This window comes from Condylura cristata, unplaced genomic scaffold (genome assembly GCF_000260355.1).
Source record: "Condylura cristata isolate star-nosed mole 26May11 unplaced genomic scaffold, ConCri1.0 scaffold00024, whole genome shotgun sequence".
Classification (NCBI taxonomy): Eukaryota; Metazoa; Chordata; class Mammalia; order Eulipotyphla; family Talpidae; genus Condylura; species Condylura cristata.
This window is the reverse complement of record NW_004567125.1, coordinates 21,757,385-21,781,042: the sequence shown is the minus strand read 5'-3', so window position 1 is coordinate 21,781,042 and position 23,658 is coordinate 21,757,385. Positions and strand designations below refer to the sequence as shown.

The following is a 23,658-nucleotide window of genomic DNA, read 5'->3' as shown; positions in this document are numbered from 1 at the left end:
GTCCTTCCATTAGAAAATGGATTTGTAATCTTTTTCTATAATAAAATTAACAATATTAAATTTACCACTGAGGGAACAAGTATATTATTTTCCTAGAGATTTAATTCTGATTTTTCCACTTTAACACTGGTAGAACACATCTGTCTCAGTCACTGAAATGCTCTAACAAACTCATCACCCCTTATTTGGTCTACTGAGTAATATCCTGACTCACCCTCTTTCCTTCCAATCCCTTTAGTTTTCCACATTATCAACAGAATTACTGTTCTAAGAAGCAAATCTGATGACATCTTTGCCCTGTTAAATACCTTTTCATGGTCCAGATTCTTTCCAGAATAAAGACCAAATTCCTTAAGATGGCCTTCAATGCACTTCATTATTATTAGATTCCTGCCAGCTATCACTTTTCTTGCTGTAACTATATTCCCATATTTCATCAACTCTGAGCATTTGCAGTTTGTCAAAGAGATATAACCTATCTCTTGATTTATACAGAGTCTTATTCTTATTCCTAGTCAAAACTGGGCTATTCTTCCCTACATTTTCGCTAGGTGAGCTTTAATTTGTCCCTAAAGATATGGCTCAATCATGAATTCCTCCAGAAAACCTTTTTTTTTGGGGGGGGCACTTCCCATCTCAGATTATAACTCATGCTAGTGGTTATGTTATCATAAGCTTAAAAAAAATAATTTACTAGGGTAAAATTCACATAATATAAAATACACCAATTCAATGGCATTTTGTACATTTCCAATATTGTACAACCATTACCTCTGTCGAGTTATAAATGGTTATAAATTTATTTTACCCTTTTTGTCCCCCAACAAAACTCATAGTCTGCAACCATAATACTGCACATAACAGATGATCAATAAATAAAGGACTGACATTTTAGAAAACTATGGAATTAATAATCATGTTCTCAGTAGACTCACCATCATATCTTAGAAAATGAGACTCCTCTGAAACTTATAATAAGGAGATATTCAGAAATCACAGCTTTTAACTTGGTTTTTCCAAATTTATTCAGCAAATATTTATTGAGAATTTACTTATGTCCTAGGAACTATTCATCATTGAATAAAAAAGACAAAAATCTCTGCCCTACAATTTACATTCTGGTAGGAGAAAAGAGCCAACAGATATCATAAATTATATAACATTGTAGAAGGTTGCAAATGGCATAGGAAAAAAAAATAATGCCAGATAATTAGATCTAAAACTCTGATTAGAGATATCAGGAGGGGGCTGCAGTTTTATACAGATTATTCAGGGTATGCATTATTGAACAGGTGAAGAGTTAAAGGAGGTGGGAATATAAATTATGCAAATAGCTGAGGGAAGAGTGTTCCACACAGAGGGGAGAGCCTAAGCCAAGGTTTTTTTTTTTTAATGTTCTTAATATTTATTTGATTTTTTAAAAGTAATATAATAGTTTATTTTTACATCATTTTGTGCCTTTTTTCCATCTTAGTTGTAAGCCCTGTGGGCTTCACATCACCAAATCACCTCTGTTCCATCACCATTGTCCACTTCCTTCCTCCCACCATTTTTGAACCCATTCCCCACTCCACCCCTGTAAAATGTCTCTGGTATATAGTTGTTCGTTATTATTATTATTTTCTCCCCTGGTCCTTTATACTCCTGCTGTGAGTGAAACCATCCAGTATTTTTCCTTTTCTTTCTGGCTTATTTCACTAAGCATGATCCCTCCCAGCTCCATCTATGTTGCTGCAAAAGGCATGTGTTTATTTTTTTGGGTTGCTGAGTAATAGTCTATTGTGTATATGTACCACGCCTTTTTAATCCAGTCATCTACTTTTGGGCATTTGGGTTGTTTCCATGTCTTTCCAACTGTAAATAAAGCAACAGTAAACATGAGGGTGCAGGTGTCTTGTTGAATCAGTGTTTTTGAGTCTTTTGTGTAGATACCTAGGAGTGGGATTGCTGGGTCATATGGAAGCTCCATTTTTAGCAGTTTGAGAAAACCCTAACCATTTGTCCATAGTGGTTGTATTAGTTTGCATTCCCAACAGCAGTTTAGGTGAGTTCCTTTTTCCTCTACATCCTCGCCAACCTTTGTTGTTGTTAGTTGTTTTAAGATGTGCCAGGCCAAAGTTTTGAGGCAAAAACATGTCAATGTGATCAAGAACAGTGATGAAGCCAGAATAGAGGAAACACAATAAGGAGAAATTTTTGGCCTTTCAAAATTAGAAGGATGAAGTGATCATTAAGGAGGATGACTTGCGGCAGGTTTGGGAGGGAAGATTTGGGGCTAAGTAGAAGACATGTAGGAGATGACTATGATATATCCAATTAAAACTATGAAATGGGCAGATAGGTATATGAGTTTGGCAAATAGGTAAGTATTAGCATGAGATACAAAATCAGGAAGTATCAGTATTTAAAATTATGATTGGATGAGATTCCTAAAGAAGTGACACATAAAGCCTGGACTCTGTGACACTACCATGCTATAATTTGGGGAGAAGAAAATCTGCAAAAACAACTCTGAATGAACTGCCAGATGCAGCAGGAAAACTAAGATAATATGGTATCATGGAAGTCACTCAATAAGACTGTTTCTAGTAGAAAGAATGAGCCATCAGCTGTACTGAATGCCACTAAAAGACTAAGTATGATGATAACTAAAAACTGACCAATGAATTTAGCAATATGAGGTCACCAGTGAGTTTAACCATAGTAATTTTGGCAGAGTGGTGTGGGTAAGAGTCTGACAGCAATAGATTTAAGAGAGAATGACAGGGGACAAATTATAAACAGCAAGTTTAGCGGTTTTATAAATTCTGACCTTTAAGGGAAGCAAAAAAAGAGCTGGTAATAAAGTAGAAGTGAAGCTGGTAAATACTTATGTTTTTTCTTAAAAGAGAAGAAACAACACTGTGCTTATGGAAATGATCTAGTAAATAACTAAAGATGTCGAGAAGTAAGGGAGAATTACTAGTGACACATACTTGAATAAGTCACAAGTACAGCCACATGCCACTTAAAGAGAGGAATATATGTTAAGAAATGCATTGTTGGGGATTTGGTTGCTGTGAGAACATTACAGCGTATACTTACGTAAAACTAGATGGAATATCCACTACACACCTAGGATTTTGTACACTTAGGGGCCAAGGTAAACAACAACAAAAACAACACAAGGTTACTCAAGCATAAGGGAAGATGATACCATCAGAGTGTGGACAGTTTCTCCATAGTTGAAGGAAGGAAATCAGGATATACTCAAAAAATTTGCTGATGGATGAGTAGACCATGGAATATACAGAAGTTCTTTAAGTGCTTAACTTCCTCAGTGAAATAAGAAGCTAAGTAATTGATTAGTTTTAGTGTGAGGATAATAGAAAAGACATTAGAATAAAGAAGAGGTGAAAAAATCATCATAGAAACCACTGTAAACTGTGTTACTCAAGTCTTACAATGCTCTGCAAAAGTTTTGTTAGTGGTGTGCAATAAACAATTTAAAGAAAGGATATTGAGAGTTCTGCTTTCAATGAACACATACTGGGTTTGCAATTTTATTCCTTCATTTCTTATGTTATGCTGTGTGTGTATACCAAATTGTAATTTGTCATATCTAATGATTAAAAAGTTGAGCTTATAGATTTTGTTTCATTTTTCTTAATAAAAAAATTGTGTGTGTGATGAAGTAGGAGCATGACTAATATTTTACTATCCATAACTTGTGAACCACTAGCTTAAGACAGTGGCACCATAAATGGTATGGGAATATTTGATCATGGTCAAGCGTTAAGGGTTCACATGAGAGTTGCAGCCATTAAATTAGAGACATATCAGCATGGGGGAGAGATTTCTGCTCACCCCCGACCTCCCAGAAAAGTAATGCTGAATGAAGGAAGGGCTGGAGAGAGGAGGAGTGAGATTTAACTGAAGTGTCACATTTCCAAGTGATTATGATAAAGCAAGAGAACGGCAAATATATAGTATAGAGAATGCAGTAAGTAGAAGAATTGACCTTTCAATTCAGATGGAGTAAAGAGGGAAGAGAGGAAGGACATCAGTTGTATAAGGGACAGAAGAGGTAATAGGATAGAGGGATAGGTCCAAAAAAGGTTGGCGCTTTTGGAATAATGGACAAGTTAAAAAGATAGGTGGAGACTGAGAGAATGCCTGTAATTAAGAATATGAAGTTGTGTCAGGGTAGAGGTAAAGATCCATGGAGGCAAGGAGCTCAAGGAATTGAGAGTCAGTGAATTAAGAAATCCATCTTTGTAGACATTGTATTAAGGGTAAAGTGTATTCCCTAAAGAGACAATATAATGAACCAGAGCTCAATCAATAAAATGTAAGGAGTAACTGACAGTTGGAAGATGATTACAACATAAGTTTCAGAATTTGGGCCTTTTAAAGAAAACAAAGAAGATTAGACGTGAAGCAGTATAAGAGGAAAAGAACATCTTCTATAGGTAGCATGGTATGAGGGTCACCAGAGAAAATAGTCATTATTTGACAGGATTTTAGGTAAGATGCAAATTCTCATTTAAAAAAAAAAATTACCCAAGATACTGCCACATAAAATTATTAACCACAGGCTTTTATTTTATGAGAAAAAAGGGGGACCAGGCATAGAAGTCAGCAGTATTTAAACAATGGTTTATAACTTGGTTCTAGATAAGGCATAGTTTTCACCTATTAGCTACCTTAGGCTATTTCATTCTATATAGTACTAAACTGAAAATGTAGGTATGGGCAAAAAGACAGCAAATGACCTCTTCAATATTGTTCCTTATTAATAGCTCTGATAAAAGATGGCTGACAGGTTAAGTTGGTTAAAATGAGCATTTTAATCTTTTTAATTCAAATTGGATGATTAGAAATCTTTAATATTCATACTACGTCTACTACTTAATAGAAACATAGTAATATGTAGAATATCCCCCCCAAAGCTGGCTTTTATTAAACATATTTTAGTAAAATTAAGTTTAATATTAAAATATTGGAAAAGTATCACATGCAAAGAGATGACAATGAACATTTTTCTTTTTAAAATTTTCATTAAAGTAGTATTGGTTTATAACATTATACAAGTTTCAGGTGTACAGTGTTGCAACTAAACACTGAATAGACTGCATTATGAGTCTATCCTCTACTCTGTGACTGATTCCCTTACCAGATTTACCCATTTACAGATTTACCTTCCCTTTGGTAATCACCATTTTGTTCTTACAGCCTAAAAGTCTGCTTTATTTTGTTTTGTTTGTTAATTTGTTTTATTCCTTTACCTCATGGGACATTCTTCAATGACTGTAGAAAAAAACTAAGCAAGTTCTTCACAGAGGGCACTTTAGCTAGGCTGAGGAAATACGAACTGCTATTAGAAAGAGAACTGAAATTGTTTTATTGTTATCCCTTGATTTTATCATATTAAAAAATACTGAGTAAGATTAGGAAGAGAAAATAAAAGCGGTTAAGAAAAAAGTGAGAAAAGGGAGCCAGGATCCACAGAGGAAAATTGAGAAATATAAATATTTCCTTTTTAATGCTTTGTTTCCAACTACTTTTCAAGAGGGATTACTTACCGAATTGATATTCTACCTACAACTTTCTAGTTATTCACATATATTTAGTGGGTATTAGTATTTCTCCTTTGTTGAGTTGTTGTTGCTCCTCCTTCTCTCCCATTATTCCTCTGCTTTGTCAATATCATTGGCACTATCTTTTTTTATGTTGGGGTGGCTAGAAGGAGGATGGTTTTATGGCTCAATCAAATCAGAACAATTTCAACTATCTGATAAACACCAATAAGCAAATAGATTATTCTAAAGCACTATCTGTACAAGTGTTTGAAGAGTAAAATACTAAGAGTGTTGTGTTCAAGAACCATTAAATTTACAGAGACAGAAAGTGACTTATTAGATGTCTATGCTTATTACTTCCTGTGTCTCCCTAGATCATTCACTTTCTTTCTGCCCTTCTCTCCCTTTTTATGTATTTCAGAACACAAATATTTACAAAACACATCAAGAGCAATTTTCCCACTGGCTTCACATTAGGTTTAATCAGTAGATAATATTGGTAAGAAATAATAAGACAGGAGAAAAATGTTAGAGCATTGATTTTTTTTCTTGCTTCCTGTTTACTAGTCATTTTTGTTTGGGTAGAGGTTGTAATTTATGTATATAAACATGACTTTTGTCCTACAGCCCTCTCATGCAACTTCAATTCTCTGTCTTCCAGAACCATTGTTCCCTTTCCTTTCCCTAAAGTTCTAGCTAAGGTAGAGCCACTTTCTGGTGTGGCTTGTTCCTGGGAACTTCAGCACTCTCACTGGTAGGCCCATTATTCAGTTCACACCTCTATAAGTATTCCCTCCTTATCTCTTTTAATAACTCAATGTCTGTGCCCATTTGTTATTTTCAAGGAATGATAGTCCTTCTATTAGAAGGAAAGGATGTCTTGAATGAACTCTATAGATACAGGTTTTGTTGACTCCACCCCCACTCCAGACACTGAAACTATGAATCCCAGCAACACCAAAGGGAGGACTTCTAGGACCTGAGGGCAGAGGTAAGCAGCCATGTTTGTTTAAACTACAAATCCCAGCAACACCAAAGGGAGGACTGCTAGGATTCCAGGGCTGAGTTAAGCAGTCATTTTGGGGTTTTGGATATAAAGATGGACATGTAGGGCTGTGATGCCTCTCTCTCTCAGTCTCAAGGCTGGCAGCTGGTCACTTGGCTTTTGATCAGCTTTCATTTTACTACTGGGGTTCCAGGTCAGCAGAACTAGTAGGACACATTAGTTAACTTGTTTCTCCCTCTCTCTTTCCCTGGGTTGTTCCTTTCCTTTTATTTTTCCCTTGTAAATAAACCCATTATTTACCTTTTTTGTGTGTGCCTGCAGTTGTCTTGAGCGCACAGGTGAGGATCTACAGACAGGCAACCGAAATCACACTGGGTTGCCCGGTAACACTTCTGGGCTATTTTGGAGGCCAAGTCAACACAACCTCAATCAACTCTCATTCCAAATTACTCAACATCACTTACACTATTCCTCCGTGAAATCTGTCCCACCTTGTTGAATGAACACCTTCACTGCCTATCATTATTACATTAGGACCTCTTCAGATTTACCTATAATTTATCATTCCCAAAGTTCCCACTTTCATAAATGTGATATGAAAACTAGAAACTAGAAACAAAAACTAGATTATTTCTCAAGAATTTGGTCAGAAAAATAGTAGCTTTTCCCAGTGATATCTATCTCACCTCCTTCTCTTTGTTGAGCAACACCAACTGGCTGTCTGTGAGTATGCAATACTTCCGCTCCCATGTTGTTGTCTCAGTGTAGGGTGATTGGCCACAAGACAGACGATGGGTGGGTGGCCCTTTCACATCTGTGTAACAAATGAGAAAAACAAAGGCACAATCATTCTGATGCTTAGCAAACTAGTATTTTAAATGTAAGATATGACTTAAATAAAGACCTAAATCTAACAGTGACTCTCAAGGATAAATTTAACTTCCTTGTAAGGAAATAAATGCTGTTATATACACAGGAAAAACTGGTCCTATGGTCTGTAGAAAAGAGGGCTGAAACACTCTTGTTAGCACAAACTTGACTCAGTAATCACCACTTCATATACACTAAAATGATGGGAGGTCAATTTATAGTTAACCAGCATCATTCAAAATAAAGTAGTATAGATGACTCAGAGATAAAAGGAAAAGATACAGCTTCTAGTCTTTTGGAGGAAGGTATTTATAATGTTGAACCAGAACAGAGAAAAGGAAATTACTGACAACCTATGCCTTCAAAATGTCTTTTTCTTGTGACTCATATAATTAGAAATGTTTAAACTGTAGCATTCATTATATTACCACTAGAGGCCAGTAAGATCTTAAAAACATAGAAAGTATTTCCTGAAAGGGATCCAAAGACATGATAACCATCGTTGTTTCTTGGAGGTACAGGTGCACAGTATCAAAACAAAATATCTCAACTCTTCTCAAATGTCTCATTTCTCTATAAGGTATAAGAAAACAGGGGTCCATGGAAATTATGATTATCTTTTTACTTAAAAATATTTTGTTATGAATTATTCACTTATCTGGGCTGTTGTACAACTTGGAACACTATCTCAAAGATGAGTACACATTACAGCCATTAAATAAGATTTCCATGACAGTTCAATATATATTAAAAGTCTTTTGGCCAAGAAGATGAATTTCTCTCCAGAATAAATAGCAGGGATTATTTCTGATGCATTTTTTATTACTACTTAGTTACTGTGCTAAAGGAGAACCTCAAACTGAAAAAATTAAAAAGTAAGCACTATGAGGGTAGAAGAACTATAAAACATAAATAAGAATATTTATCTATTAAATTATTCTTGCTTTCTATAGGCTTTTTAATCACAGGATGATAGGCATCCCTGATAGGTATTCAAGTAGTTTCCTAGGTATTTCATACTATAGCCTCTTAAATATGCATACTGAGCGAAGTTCCACAGAATTTGAACAACAAATTAGTGGTTAGGGCAGTGGGTATATGTTTCCATCTTACATTCTCGACAGTGCCTGATGTTCAGTGCTCCTTCTGGCTTACCTTCCTGGGCTCTCTACAAGTCTATCTCAACTTACTCTCTGCATGTTTGGGGAAGTTATCAATGGCCTCACAACAATTCAAATCCTAAGAAGCAAAAACAGTTATTGGGGTTTAACTGTACAGCTTATAAACGTTCACGGTTTGTCCTTTTACTTCCTTAATTTTCTGCGTCTATGCACGGCAGTACCTGCTCCATCTAGAGTTTCTCTATTCACACCAACTCTCTCTCTCCCACTTTCAACTCTCTTGTCTTTTTTTTTTTTCAAATCTCCTGTCTTTTAACCATCCTTATTTTAAAGTTTTCTTTATACTTCAAAAGTTAAAATCATCACAAAATGCATAAAAGAACTGACTCAATCTTTTTTGAAATATATAGAAGACACTTCCCTATTCTTAAAAGTCATGCCAGATCTGATTTTCTCCACATGATTTAGACAAACAAACGGGTTTGATTTTAACCACAATGTAGGCCTATTTTTAGACCCAAATTCCAAGGCCACTTCAACAGAGTGGGATGCACCTACTTTATGTAGAAATGTGGTGGTTTTGTGGCCTAGACAAGTTTTCATTCAAATGACTAACATCTTATGTAAGTTAGCCATGGGTGACCTAAACTGTCCACTGTAATTTAATTTGAATAGTAATCAGTAATTTTATGATCTCTACTAAGCAAGAGGATACTGATATACTTTGCCCACAAAAATTACAACATAGGAGTCTATATATAGCATAACCCAGAATTCCCAACAAAATATAAACCTACATCAGTGCTGAATTTTCAAAGTCTAAATTCTCATTCCCTATATGATTGTGAGTAATTCTCTTATGATGTCACTCTCATAGGTTCTCTTTCTCCAACCTGAGCTTTGGCCCCAGTTTCATCATGATGTCTAAGCCTTCTTATAAATTTTATAGTTTTAGTTTTACTAATGCTAATTTTTAACCATTATAAGAATATATATCAAGGAAGAAAATAAGACAGATGTTAGAATACATGATTCTGGTTCTCATTTTAGCACTTCTGGTTAGAAGTTTAAGACACTTTAAGTAAAAAGATAAGCTCTTAAAACAATGCATAGATTTAACTTAATCATTCTACTATATCCTGGTGTCTGAGGCTAAATGGACATCTAATGGTACATTAACCTGTATACTAAGACTGTATTAACAGGATAAGCTCACATTATTTCCCTACTTCATCTTACCAATTCTATCAATTTCTCTCTAATGGAATCATGCTCGTGCTTTCTCTCTCCCTCTCTCTTTCTTCCTTTCTTGATGTATTTTTAATTTCTGATTTCTAAATATATTTAGCATTCAATAGAAAAAAGATAAGTTGAATTTACAAATAATCTTATTAGCAAAGTTGGGTACTGGTCTTGTTACAAATGTTGAACAATTTTTATAGACACTAAAAAAGAGAGCGACTCTACTCAAAGCACTTTTCTAAGATTGGATACTAATGAATTCAGACTAGAAATTTTCATTTTGGGGGGAGTTCTTAAAATTATTATGAACTTTTTAGAGGTTTAGTTTATGTGGGTTATGTTTATCAATATTAGCAATATTAGAAATGAAAACAGAAATTCTTAAATTCAATAATGCCCTTATTTCATGTTAATGTAAATAACACATTTTTAGTGAAATGTAATTATTTTCCAAAACAAAAATGTGAGAGGAAAGATACAGTTTGAAATTTTGTAAATCTTTTTAAAGTTTGGTTGAATAGAAGACAGCTGGGTTTTTACATCTGTTTCAACATTCAATTGATTGCTTTATGTTGTTTTGATTGAAGTACATGAAGAAAATCTGGACTTACACAGATATGATAGTTGGGAAAGGGAAGTGGATTTAAATGGCTTTTTTAGATAATTGTGGATCCTTTTTTAAGTACTGTACTAAAATCTGAGAATCAGTTGTTTTTAAAAAGTGAATAAAAACTATATTCTGCCACCATGTCCATGAAAACTTTTTTTTTTTTTACACTGTAACATTACAAATGACTGTCTCTTGAATGGACTTGTACCCATATCCATGAGTTTGTACATTATGTATAATCATTAGAAAATATTGGTTCACTTAATGGTCACCTTCTATATTCTACACCTTTTGTATAACATCAATAAATCACATTCATGAGCTTTCCTGATGGCTCAGGGCTTAAAGTCTCAGGCTCAAGCAATCACCGGCCACTGCAGCATGCATTCAATCCCAGGCCAGGATACGAACCCACATGGTGCAGCAGACCTCTCCTTGGCTCACCCACTGCTCCCCTCAGCAGTGCAGTTCAGTAGATACACCTGGTCTACTCCCCACTCTGTCTCTGGTGAATCCTCTCACAGCTTGCACTTCTGGCTACACCCCAGTTGTCTTTTAGTTGTTCTTTTGAGTAAAAATAATGTTTTATTCAGAACAAGTGGCAAGCCAACTCACAACTCAATTTGTACAAATGTTTCCAGTTATGATAACCATCACACTTCAGTATGCAGCTTAAATATACTGCTCATGTCATCACACAGAATGTTAAAAAGATGTGAGCTGGAGGGTTGAGATTTCATAAATTTAAGGACTTTTGTTGAGTTCTCAAGACTATTATTAAGTAAAACTGGGTATTTTCTCTTTCCTGTATGGACTGAGAAGAATGCCATGATTGCTGCTACTGCATCGGTAGTTTCACTAATAATTACTTCTGCATCATCAGGGCAAAGGTCAATGCAGTTAAAAAAAAAAGTTCCTCTTTTTAGGAAATATATCATCCTCTTGTATTTAGATTCAGGTTGAGTATACTGTGCAAAACTTTCCTTTTGCAGTCACATCTGGCTAACTGGCACAAAACATGTATCTTAGCTTTGATAGGTTTTCCTAAGTTTAATCATTTTAATTATTGATTTAAAGTGCCCTTGAACACGTAGAGGTCACTGTAGGGTCATTAACTGACCTAATTTCGATTTTGTTGTGTTTCATTGAATACGCAGGTGTGAGGAGAGGAAGAGAGATGGAGGAAACTAACTGGTTGGTGAGGTAGTCAGAACACATACATTTCATCATCAACGTGGGTGCAGTTTGCAGTACCCTAAACAATTACAATAGTAGCATCAAAGCTCTCGATCACAGATCATCAAAACAGATATAATAGTGAAAAAGTTTGAAATATTGTGAAATTAAAACAAAATATGACACAGAAACATGAAGTGAGCACCTGCTGGTAGAAAAATGGTATTGATAAAACTTTCTTAATTTGGGCTGTCACAAACCTTCAGTTTGTAAAAATCACGGTATCTGTGCAGTATAATAAAGCAAAGCACAATTATACAAGGTATGCTTGTAACTTCCTTTGGTGTAAGGTCTACTAAGACTCCCTTTGTTGCCACCTTCTCAGTCTCAGTAACACCAGGACCTAAGTGTAAGAATTTTAAGACAGCTCCATCACAGGGCCAATTGAGTGAATTATCTCATAACTGAGCAGTAAGATCCTCGAAGGCATGATTTATTTATAATAGACAATGAAATCTTTGATAAAGGCAAGCAACACTTCTCTTTGCAGTAGATTTAATTTTAGTTTGATGTTATTACCTAAGTATTTTTTAAGAAAGTGGCCAGAATGAGAAATGACTCCTGTGATGTGTCTATCGTGTTTCTCCACCTCACTGATTATCTACACTGCACCTGATCATATGTGCCATGAAATGAAAAGAGTAAGTAATATAGTTTTCTTCTGCTTTGTAGAAATGCAATAAAGTAAAAAGTCCCCAAATCCCCATATTCTACATGCATTGCTTAAGTAACTGGACAGCTTGGGTAACTGAATGTGATGTTATGGATGTCGCAGCTTACAGATGACAGGTGGCAGTCAATCACAGCCTGCTCTTCAATTCAACAGACCACTCATATCTACAGTACATACTCCTATCTAAACAGAAAAATACAAAGTATTCAAAATAAAGTAATTTATGTTCTATTCCTGGGAAGGAAAAAAAAGTAAAATATGCAAGTTTTTCTTAGTGATTATGTTAATATAGTAAAATGTAAGAAAATACTACTAGTCTGCTCCTTAAAACAGTCAGACAGTATGTAAATGATTAAAACTCAATTATCATTTAGGTGTCTTGTGTTCTTGTTACTGAAAGAAGAATGCACTACACTAAGAATTCATCTTAAACACCATTTAGTATTCATTCCTTTCATTATATTTAGTACCTCTTCCTTTATTAATATACCCCCATGCCAGCCTCTTTTAATTGAATCTCATCATTTTCCATTAAGGGCAACTGTTGTGGGGAATTATAGCTTCTAAAGAGATGTAAAAGTAGTTTACCTCTATTGAGAAATCAGTTTCTGAGGTTTTTAGCAATTTGTTATACAACAAATACTGGGTATTGCTCTACCTAAGAGAGCACGAAAAGGCACCATATAAGAATAAAAATTGTTAAAGGTTTGACAGTACTAAAAATCTTTAGTAGCTCTCTCTCTCCCAACAGAATCAGCTGGAAAACAATACAGAGCTAAAAATACATATTTTTCTAAATTGTGATGTGCTTGAATTATAAATCACTAAACATGAAGCAAAAACTATCAAGAAGATAATGTTTCTGTAAGGGATCCTACCAGACAATTCAATTCAAGCAGCTTGATCCTAGCACAGCTTAGCTGACTTACAGTAAAAGGAAAAACCTTTCTTTTCATCAAAAACTACTGACCTCAAATGTGTGGGAGGGAAAAAACACCTATAATATGAGGCTACAATGCAGTAAAAGGAAGCATTTAGCTTTTTCTCTTCAAAACAACAAATGCACCTCTTCTGCAAACCTAATCCACCACTGAATTTATGCTGGATGACAAAATATAATAGGAGACTACATTAATAGTTTAAGTGGAAAAAGAACAATTTGGTTCACATCTATTTTCCAGTTGATTCTCCCAAATATAGTAAGTATCCTTAAAGCCCTAAACACAACCTGTCAAACAATAAGCAGCTAAAAGTAAACATATAAAAATCACTAATATTTCACAAAATTATTAGTAAGTACATGTGAGTAGTATACAGTATCAGAGAACAGTTACATTTCATTTTATACTGCAAATAAGCAATGTAAGGTAAATAAACAACAATCTGTGAAAGGTATATAAAGAATGCAAACAACATTTAACAAAGTAAAATTAGCTAATAATGGTTTCTAAAATGTACCCTATCATAATTTTATTTTTTCACATAAATAGATAAAAATCACATGCATAGTACATGGAGACGTGTAAAATTTGTTTTTTTATTTCTCACTAGCCTTTATCATGTCCATCTTTCCTCCTTATGTAAGAGTTTTTCTGTTCTTTCTAGGCTCACCTACTTTTCACAGGCTTTTCCATAAAATTAAAAGATATTTATGCTTGAAACACAATGCCATCAGGTAAATTACTGACAAAGGATGAGAATTTACTCAATATTTTCTTGCTTAGATTCATATGCAATTTTTAGCTTTTGGCAGGAATATACAAGACAGTTTCTTTCAGTGATAATTCAATTTGAATAATCAATTTTAGGTGAAAATTTTCCAAGTTACTATTGCAAGTACTTGATCATGGAGAGTTCAAATATCAAGGGATATAATCACATTACAGACAGTGGAGAGGAAAGAATGAACAGGGGAAGCAAATAATGATGATTTAGGTGAAGAAATAAAAAATCATAGGTCAGCAGAAAAATGCACAGCACAGGAAGAGGGGGGAATTGTTTGGGAAACAAATCAGACTTGAATGATACCTTAAAAGGTCAGTAATCACACTTCCCTCAATTCATAGCTCAATAAAATGAGGGCTGGAGATAAAAAAAAAAATGATCTGCTCAAAGTGACATGTATAGCACAATTATCTTATTATTATTATGAACTAAGATGTTTTTCTAGAATATCAATAAAACTTCTTGTTTTGCATGAAATAGTCTATAAAGCACTATAGTAAACCCTGGTGATAAAATTTAACAGGAAACAAGATAGACGCAACTCAGAAAAGTTAGGGAACTTAAACTAAGTATCAAGGTTGAATACTCTACAATTAATTTCAACAATTATAAACACTATAAAAAGTAAGGGTACTGTGAGAGCATATAATAACAGCAACAGACTATAGTCGGGACATTACTACAGCTGCAACCATGGTTAGCGGTGGAGAGAAATTTGCATCAGCATCAGTATTAGTATTTTAGGCAAATAAAATCACAGGCCCAAAAATCCTTAAGGAAGTGGTTCTGTTCCTCCAACTATCTCAGAGGGCTGCCCCTATGGCTAATGTAGAGAGCAAAGAGCCAAGTGAAGCATTAGGTGGCTGACAAAACAGTCAGGGTCAGGATTATATAGAGACCTTAAGACTGGCTTAGCTTAGCTTTCTAGCTTCCATTCTTGAGCCAGGAAGGGCAAACTCTAAGGCATCCACACCTTCCCAAGTTTGTGTGCCAAAGATCCTCTATTCCTGATGGTTCACCCAGAATCATATGGCTGTCTACCAAGACTTGAAAAAAAGGCAATGAATGAATATGTCAGCGCCTTTAGTTCTGCATTTCTGGCTATGATACGTGCAGATTCACTTTTCCTAAGAATCTTATGCAAGAACAGTTTAGAAATATTTGGAACTATAAGTTGAACAATTATACAAAGTCCTATTGCAACATGGGAATCACTGATATTTCATAGGGGCATTTGTTTTTTATTCTTAAAGTACTGCTTTTTAGTTTGGTATCCAACCTCCCCTAACTTGTGGAACTTGTTACTTTACAGAATATTTCATTATTCCATAAGATAGAGGAAGAATGCCAAGAGGGTGCATGCTTTTGGCATGATACTTTTTCCGTGCCATAATTGGGACTACCTGGAACCTTTTTCATGTATAAACTCATACCACAAAAAATATATACAAATATATTCATGAAATGCGTTATAAAGTTCAGGCTCCACTTGAGTTAGAGGCAGAACATGCATATCCGCTGGAAACAGTAATTCTTGGAACTGGATTGTCCGCTGGAATCATATTTTATGTGATCACATTTTATTTTGGGTATGGGTGACCATTCATTTAATAGGAACCACTGCTGTCCATCATGGTTATGATAGTCCCATCAACCCTTTAAATCTCATCCTTTTCTGTGCTGTTTCTCAAATCATGACTTGTACTGCTTGATCTTTGTGGGGGAACTTAGCTTCAACATTAACATGACGGGACAGAATCTTTGGGAGAGAATCTCAATATGCTGCCTACAAGGAAAAGATGAAGGAGCTTGAGAAAATGACTTACTATTTCATATAAACGTTCCTGAAGATACTTATTTTCTTGACCCAAAGGAAAATAGTGCTTTTTGGGAGCTGAAATAAATGTGTCCACTGGCTGCTAAGTGATATGAAGAGTATTAATAGCCTTTCATTGTCTTCCTATTAAGAACTGTTTATACTTCACATCCAAGTTCTGGATGGGTAGAAGTAAACAAATATTTAAGCATAATCCACATGAGAAATTTTTTAAAGGTCATGTTGCTAACCTTACAAATGGTTTTAAGTAAGAAATATGAAACTATGTGTTTCCCTCAGTAATACACTAGGCCTAAAGTTGTGAACCCATTTAATAATTATCACCTTTCACAGGTGCTATTGCCAAGACAGAGTTAGATTTGGTACATAGAGCACTAACATAAAGTAATGGGGGTAATTGGGGGTATACACAAACATTCAATTCATAATAGCAAACCAAAAAAGCAAGAAAGAAACAGCAGGACACCAACAAAAAAATATTGAAAATGATGAAAAGAAATAGGAGGCTGCTAATTATACAATGGATATAAGCAGTTCAGATTATACCAGTGAGACTAAAAGGGATTGTCATGCTGAAGGCTGTACCATCTTTTGAAATTACTGGAGCATTTATCTAAATGAACTAAGGATGTAAATAAAAAGAAAGGATGACTTAAGATCCTAAAAACAGGGAATTCAATCGAAAGGAAAGGTAAAGGGAATTCCAAGAACGACAGTAAAGGGAACTCGGATGACAGCTATTCAGGTAATAGCTAAATATAAGATTAGTGGTGGCAAGAAGTATGATCCAAGAAAAAAATAAAGTGAAATAAGGCTGTCTCTGTTAATTGTTTGCTATTATTGACTTTGACTACTGGGCTGTAAGACAATGGAAGAATAAATCATAAACACAAAAAAATTTAAACAAATGAAAAAACAAGACCTCAAAAAAAGGGACAAGAAGATAGAAAATGCTATTCAATCACAACTGATGTATAAAAGGCATAGTAATGTAACCAACTGAACACTGATTTTTTTTTTGAAGACTGATCTAAAAAAAAAATACTACTCTGATGAGGAAGCTGGGATGATGATTACTGTATAAATGGTAAATGCTCATATACCATAATCAAAATATTTAAGAAAGAAATAAAATCAATGGGAAAAAAACCAGTAGAGGTATTTGCATACTATTTAGCACTAAGAAATGCAAACATAAAAAGCTAGAAGAGTCATGACTTCTTGTCTTAGTAAAAGGGGACAAGGGTGAGGAAAAAAACAATTCTATTAAGAAAAGGGTAGAAAACTTATTTGAAAAACATTGGCATAAAACTTAACCACTTCATAATAAAGAATACCCAAATGTCCATTTAACATGTAAAAAGGTGTTCACCTTCATTAATCATCAGGAAAATATAAATGAAACCATAGTGAAATATCACTCTATGCCCAACAGAGTATCTAAAATGAAAAAGTTTCAAGTGTGGTGAGGATGTGGACGAACTGCAGGTGGATATGTAAACTGGTACCATCACTTCAAAAAAACTCTTTTTTGACAACTTTTAGTAAACCTGAACAAAGAAGCTGTACTGTCAGAAACATATCCAACAGAAATGTGGACACATTTTCACCAAAATATTCATATGTAGGAAAGCACAGACAAGGACTATTCACAATAGTCACTATTAGAAACAAAATGACCAACGAAGGGACAATTTATTGTGGTAATTCACAAAATGGGAGTATTATATGTGAATGAGAATGAAAGTCAGAGAACTAAATTGTAACATGTATGACACAGATATAATAGTGATCAGGAAATAGTGTGATTTTGTGTGTACAGTTAAACACATTTAAAATTAATCTATGATATTAATGCAAACAAGGTAGGTACTTCTCTTTCAATGTGCAGTGACTGGGGAAGGATGTAATGTGGACTTCTGGGGTTCTAGTAATGTTCTGTTTCTTTAGCAGGGCACACATTACTCATATGTTGACTTTATGTAAAGTCATCAAGCTTTGCATTAAGCTATAAGCCTTGTGCACTTTTCTCTGTGTTCATTTTATTTCAATTAAACATTATATTTCAGGGCTCTCCCTTGTGGCGCAGCAGGTTAAAGCACAGCACTAAGAAGCTAAAGCCTCTTCAGCATGAGTTTGATTCCTACCCTACCCCAGAGGTGATCCACATGGCGTGGCAGACCTCTCCTGACCCACCTGCTGCTCCACTCAGCAGTATACTTTATCAGTTGGCTGTTCTTTCCCCCAGACTATCTCTGATGAATCTTCTCACCACCCCTGCACTTCTGGCTGGTACCTCAGTTCTGTATGCATAAATAAATAAATAAATCTTAAAAAATATGTCAAAAAGATTCTAATTCAACCTTTTATAAGTTGTGTACTCTTGGACAAATTACTCAAACTAATTTAACTTCAATTTCTTCATCTCTGAAATAAAGGTAGCAAAACACTTACTCTTGTAAGGACTTTTGTGAGATGCAACTAAGATTATACAAAAGGTGTATAACAAAGGGCCTTCCCATACTAAACACACAATCAAAGGTTATTTTTCATATTACGAACTATTGGGCATTTTAAAAGAGAGGGAATGACTATATTGTTCCATTTTGAACAAATTTGACTTACATGATACAATGAATTTAGCTGTGTAGATAGATGACTAGATTCAAATCTAGCATTTATGATTTCCAAGACTTGGGGGAAGTGATTTAACCTCTCTGAGATTTCATTTTCCCAATTACAAAAGGAAAAAGGATCACAGTTTTGTTCATGTCCATGTTTAGAAAAAACTGTAAACACAGATTAAAAAAATGGAACAGTGCCAAACAAAATGTTTGAAACTCTATGTCTGTATTTTCATGTGTGCATATGTGTGTGAATGCATGACTTATTTTAAAATATGAACACTAGTAGTGGGAAAAACTTATAAAAGAGCTCAAAATGGATGCTTTAATGAAACTGGCTGGGGCATGAGAAACACTAATCTTTTTCATTTCAATCCTTGTTGAAAGACTTGTAACCATGTACATCTACTACTTTGACTTAAGATTAAACTTTAAAATAACACTATTTTTTTAGTTAAGTTTTACTAAATTAGAAAATAGTTAAAGGGAAGTTGCAAACTAAGTTAATCAAGATCAACTCAGGGATAAAACAGGAAGACAAACTTTAAAGTACTTTAGTACCCCACAAGTCAACATCTCAAACGCAGTACGACACATGAATGACCTATAAAGCCTAACTTCGAGTCCACAGATACTTAATCTATAGTTAGAGAACCATTTGTTACTAAGGGACCAGTATTTTTGACTATTTCAAGTCTACTGAAAGCCCTTAGGAATTATGCTATATGGCTTTTAAAAAAACATATATCTAAGTAGCATTTGGAACATCAGATTGAAACTCATACTTCTCATATGACTCTCCTCGCGGTTTGAATTTCCCCCATAAGACAACTACTGCCGAATCTGAATATACAGGAAAGTGATACTCAGAGTGCCCTGGCACATAGGCTACCATTCTTATGTAGAGCAGGTTAAGTCAAGGTAATTTTCAGCACATGTGAATTGCTTATGAAAAGTCTACCAAAGCACAGACATTTGGCAGTGTGAGATCACTAGTTATAACAGGACCCCAAGTTCCCCACAATGGTTATTTGAGTGAATTAACACATTAGAACAAACCAGAAAAAAATTCTCAATCTGTGGCACACAAAAGAAGGTCAATAAATGTTAGCTTTCATTACTGTCACCATTACTGAGAGGCATCATGTTGGTGAAGTGGACTCTGGCACCAAGGAGCCAAACTGACTGAAAAGGAATCTGGTTATGATAGTCTAGTCAAGATACTTGAGCTCTTGGTGTCTCAGTTTCTTCACTTTTAAAATTGGGACAAATGGTTTCTACTACACAGGGATGTGGTAAAGACTAAATGAGAAATGTCAAGCATTTATAAAGTGCCTAGTCCTTCAGTAAATGTTGGCTCTTGATATTCATTTTACTTTATGCATCTAAAATAACTGAATAATTTCCAGTTCAAAACTACTGGAGCTAAAAATATTTTTTTATCAAATTCATTTATTTTTTTACATCATTGTAATTTTTGTACTGTATTTGATTTCTCCCCGTTAGTTCTCCCACCACCCTAGCACCAATGATCACCACAGTCCTTTGTGCTCTTCCCTCCCCTGTTTTAACCAAACAGCAGAGAAGAAAAATAACTGACTTAGAGCATGGAAGACCTTAAGGAGTATATGACATATGTAAACAAAATATCCTTGGAACTATTGGGGGAGGGGGGTGAGATCAAGTATCACTGGGACTGATTCTAATAAATGACTATGCCATGAATCCAATCATCATTTCAGATGTAAATTTTACAGAGGAAGAGTCAATCAGCCTATAATTCCTTGGCCACAAAAACAATGATAACCTGATGTAAAATATAAGGGCAGAGGCCCTCCCTGGTGGTGCAGTGGGTTAAAGCACAGCACTGAGAATCTAAAGCCGCTTCCGCATGAGTTCAATTCCCACCTGCCCCGGAGGTGACCACATGGAGTGGCAGACCTCTCCTGACCCGCCCGCTGCTCCCCTCAGCAGTGTACTTCGTCGATCTGCCTGTTCTGCTCCCCACTCTGTCTCTGGTGAAGCCTCTCGCCGCCCCTGAGCCTCTCATCTGTATCCCAGTTCTGTATGCACAAATAAATAAATCTTAAAAACAACAACAATAAAAAAAATATATAAGGGCAGAAACATTTAGTAGTGTGTTAAGAGCAACATACATCATTTAAGTCAGTCCACCAATTGCGTGACATAGAGATAGAGGGATTGCTGTAATCTAATTTATTAGGTCAAAAACTCCCAATTCTGTCTGTAAACACCACAAGCTAATGACTGAATTTGAGAAGAGCAATTAATCCTCATTTGTTTCTCTACAAGTTTCAGTTTCGATTAGAATAGCAATGCATATACTTCTCAAATGCAATCACAAGAACGTAAAACATCAAGAAATTTGCCAGGTGATTTTTTCATATTTACAAAAAATTGTTGATACAAACTTAAAAGATTAAGGAATGGATAGCAAGGTGGTTAGTGATTCTTAATCTTCAAGTCTGAAAAAAATCACACAACATGTAGTACATCTTAGTTCCTAAGGACATTCAGGTGCTTTTTAAAAGCTATCTGAACTCCTTGTAGGTCCATAAACAAGAGATCCATTGTGTGGATCTGTAAATTGTATGATGTCATTGAAATACAAGCACCAATTGGTATCACAAACAGTTTGTGTTTCCAAGGATACCAGGACATTTAAATACCCTGCAGTTGCACAAAGCCCAGGAGCAAGACCTTGCTAACAATACAGTAGCCTGCTTGTTTTCTCTTTTTAATCATATTCCAACAGATAAAAAGATACTGATTTTGCCCCAATAACTTGTCCAAATAACATACTCAGGAACATTCTTCATTCAATTATTCATTTTTATATTTTTATTAAGACAGCAAAAAAGAAGATTAAGACTTTACATAGCCCCATTAATAGACCCTTGAAAGGCCAGTCTGGAGTCCTTTAATGAAACTTCACTTACTGACTTCTAAATACTATACACAAAAACTTAATTAATAAAGTTTAATTCTTACAATAATGCTTTTCTATTTTATAGAATACCATATTCGTAACAGAAAAGTATTTCTACCTTGTATGCTTTATTGGAAAAGATATTTTTGCTATTTAATATTAGCCTTAAATTCACATATGAATTCAGTATGTAAATTTGTTTATTCCACCTGATATAATGATTACAACATAGAAGTAAAATAAGCTTGAAGTTATTATGAGTAACTGTCTTTTTGTTAAAAGTTAAAGGCTTGTCTTTATATAATGATCCTGTTAAAAGTAGGTACTACTTAACAGCAAAACTGTTGAAAAAGGTCTACAGCTAAATAACTCAGGTATTTATCCAGAGATTTGGAGATTTCCAGAGTTCTTATTTTTCAATTTAGGAGATAAATATATATAAGAGACAATACATATACTTCTCAAAATGGAGACCAAAAAGAAAAACAGAGAGAATTCACAAAGACCAAACTTAAGAGAGTTCCCAAGAGCTATCTGATGAGGATGGAAGCAGCAGGGAGTATTGAGCTACATGAAAGGAAAGCAACCCATTATTTTTTCTCTCTTTATAATGTCAGAGTTAGACTGTTACAATATCAAAAGATTACAGAACAAAGAAACTTTCTATTTAGTCATTTAATATACACAGTCACACACATATTTAAATAATGCCATTTATTACAAACTCTGTTAGAGGAAAACTGCATTAGGTGTCTACTTAATATCTTAAAGTAAGTTGCTAAGTATATTTTAGGGAGTTTATACATTGCTTAGTACTTTTCATATTTAGTACTTAGTACATCTAAAACGTAGATGTAGATTATTACATTGGTCTAATACTTAAAGTTAGAATCTCAAGAAGAATCAAATTATTTATATAAGTGGTTTAATTAACCACACTTAATTTGTAATACAGTAGTGTGAAGAACTGAATCGTTTGTGTAAAGCATCAATTACAAGACTCTCAAAATATAGCAGATACAAATTTTAAGCTTTTTTACTCTACCCCATGTGTTTTATACAAGTCTTCTAGAGCCTCCAAAAATAACAACTACTGAATGTTAGCAGTTTACATGTTACAACGAAGAAGAAGAAAGGTAGTTATCAAATTTAGTGAGGTAGGAGAACAATTTTAAAGGAAAAAATGTGTAAGATACAATTATCCATGAATAATTACAGGAAAGAACCAAGCCACAGGCTTCACGCTTTCCAACTCACCATTAAGTTAAATGTTGCAAAAGTGTGTAACTTTATCAAGCCAACATTTATTTCAAATACATTTCCGATAGACCAATCATAAGATGTGACTAAACATACTTTACTTTTATCACATTTACTTTTTGTCAAAATAAGAACCTACTTAAAAGTAACTCTTTAAGTGGCAGCACCTCATCTTTATGTAATAGTGTATAATTTCTAAATTAAAAGTCAGTTTCATATTTAATGAACGTGCTTTCAAAGTGTCAAGTCTAGTCAAGAGATAATAAAACCAAAGTAGATGTAGAAAAGCATTAAGGTTAAAACAGCTAAAATATTACTCAATCACTTCTATAATTTCATAGATAAAGCCATTATATACAAGTGGAGATAAGAAAGAATGAGCAAAAATGTTCAGGAACCAGAATTAGCAAGGGAGAAACACAGGGTAAAGAGGAAAATGACAGGATGTTACTACTAGAGGCTCAGCAGGTTGGATCCTTCTCTATAACTGCAGACCAATTACCAATCTGTCTGTTCTTACAACCAGAAAGAACTATCTCTTCAAAATTATCTGTATCTAGAGGTTTGAAGTATATGAACATTTTACTACATAAAATCTCAGTCTTGTAAGAAAGATAATATACATGTCGGGTTTATTGTTGATATATAACTCAGTGCACTGATATTATGGACATAGAACCAGGATCTGAAAGCATGACATTTTTTTAAATGTGCCACATTTTATCCGCTACAACTTGGTAAATATTCTTTAGAGTGTCTCACGTCTTTGGTTAAACATTTTTGATAATGTTTTGTTTTGTTATTTGTGGTTCCACATGACTTTTAGGATATTATTTTCCTTGAAAAATGTCATTGGAATTCTGATAGGGATTGCATTAAATATATAGATCACTTTGAGTGGTATGAACATTTTCACATTAGCTAGTACTTCTAATTCATAATC

At 34.5% G+C, this 23,658-nt stretch overlaps 1 protein-coding gene across 6 annotated transcripts in view; it reads right to left on the bottom strand.

Moving 5' to 3' along the window:
- Positions 1 to 23,658, bottom strand: part of RASAL2 (RAS protein activator like 2) — a 307,801-nt gene that overhangs the window by 152,953 nt on the left and 131,190 nt on the right. For all 6 annotated transcript variants that reach the window (XM_012729032.1, XM_012729034.1, XM_012729033.1 and 3 more), the window contains exon 2: positions 7,254 to 7,381. In XM_012729032.1, coding sequence (XP_012584486.1) covers positions 7,254 to 7,381 — 128 coding nt within the window. The remainder of the gene's footprint in view (positions 1 to 7,253; positions 7,382 to 23,658) is intronic.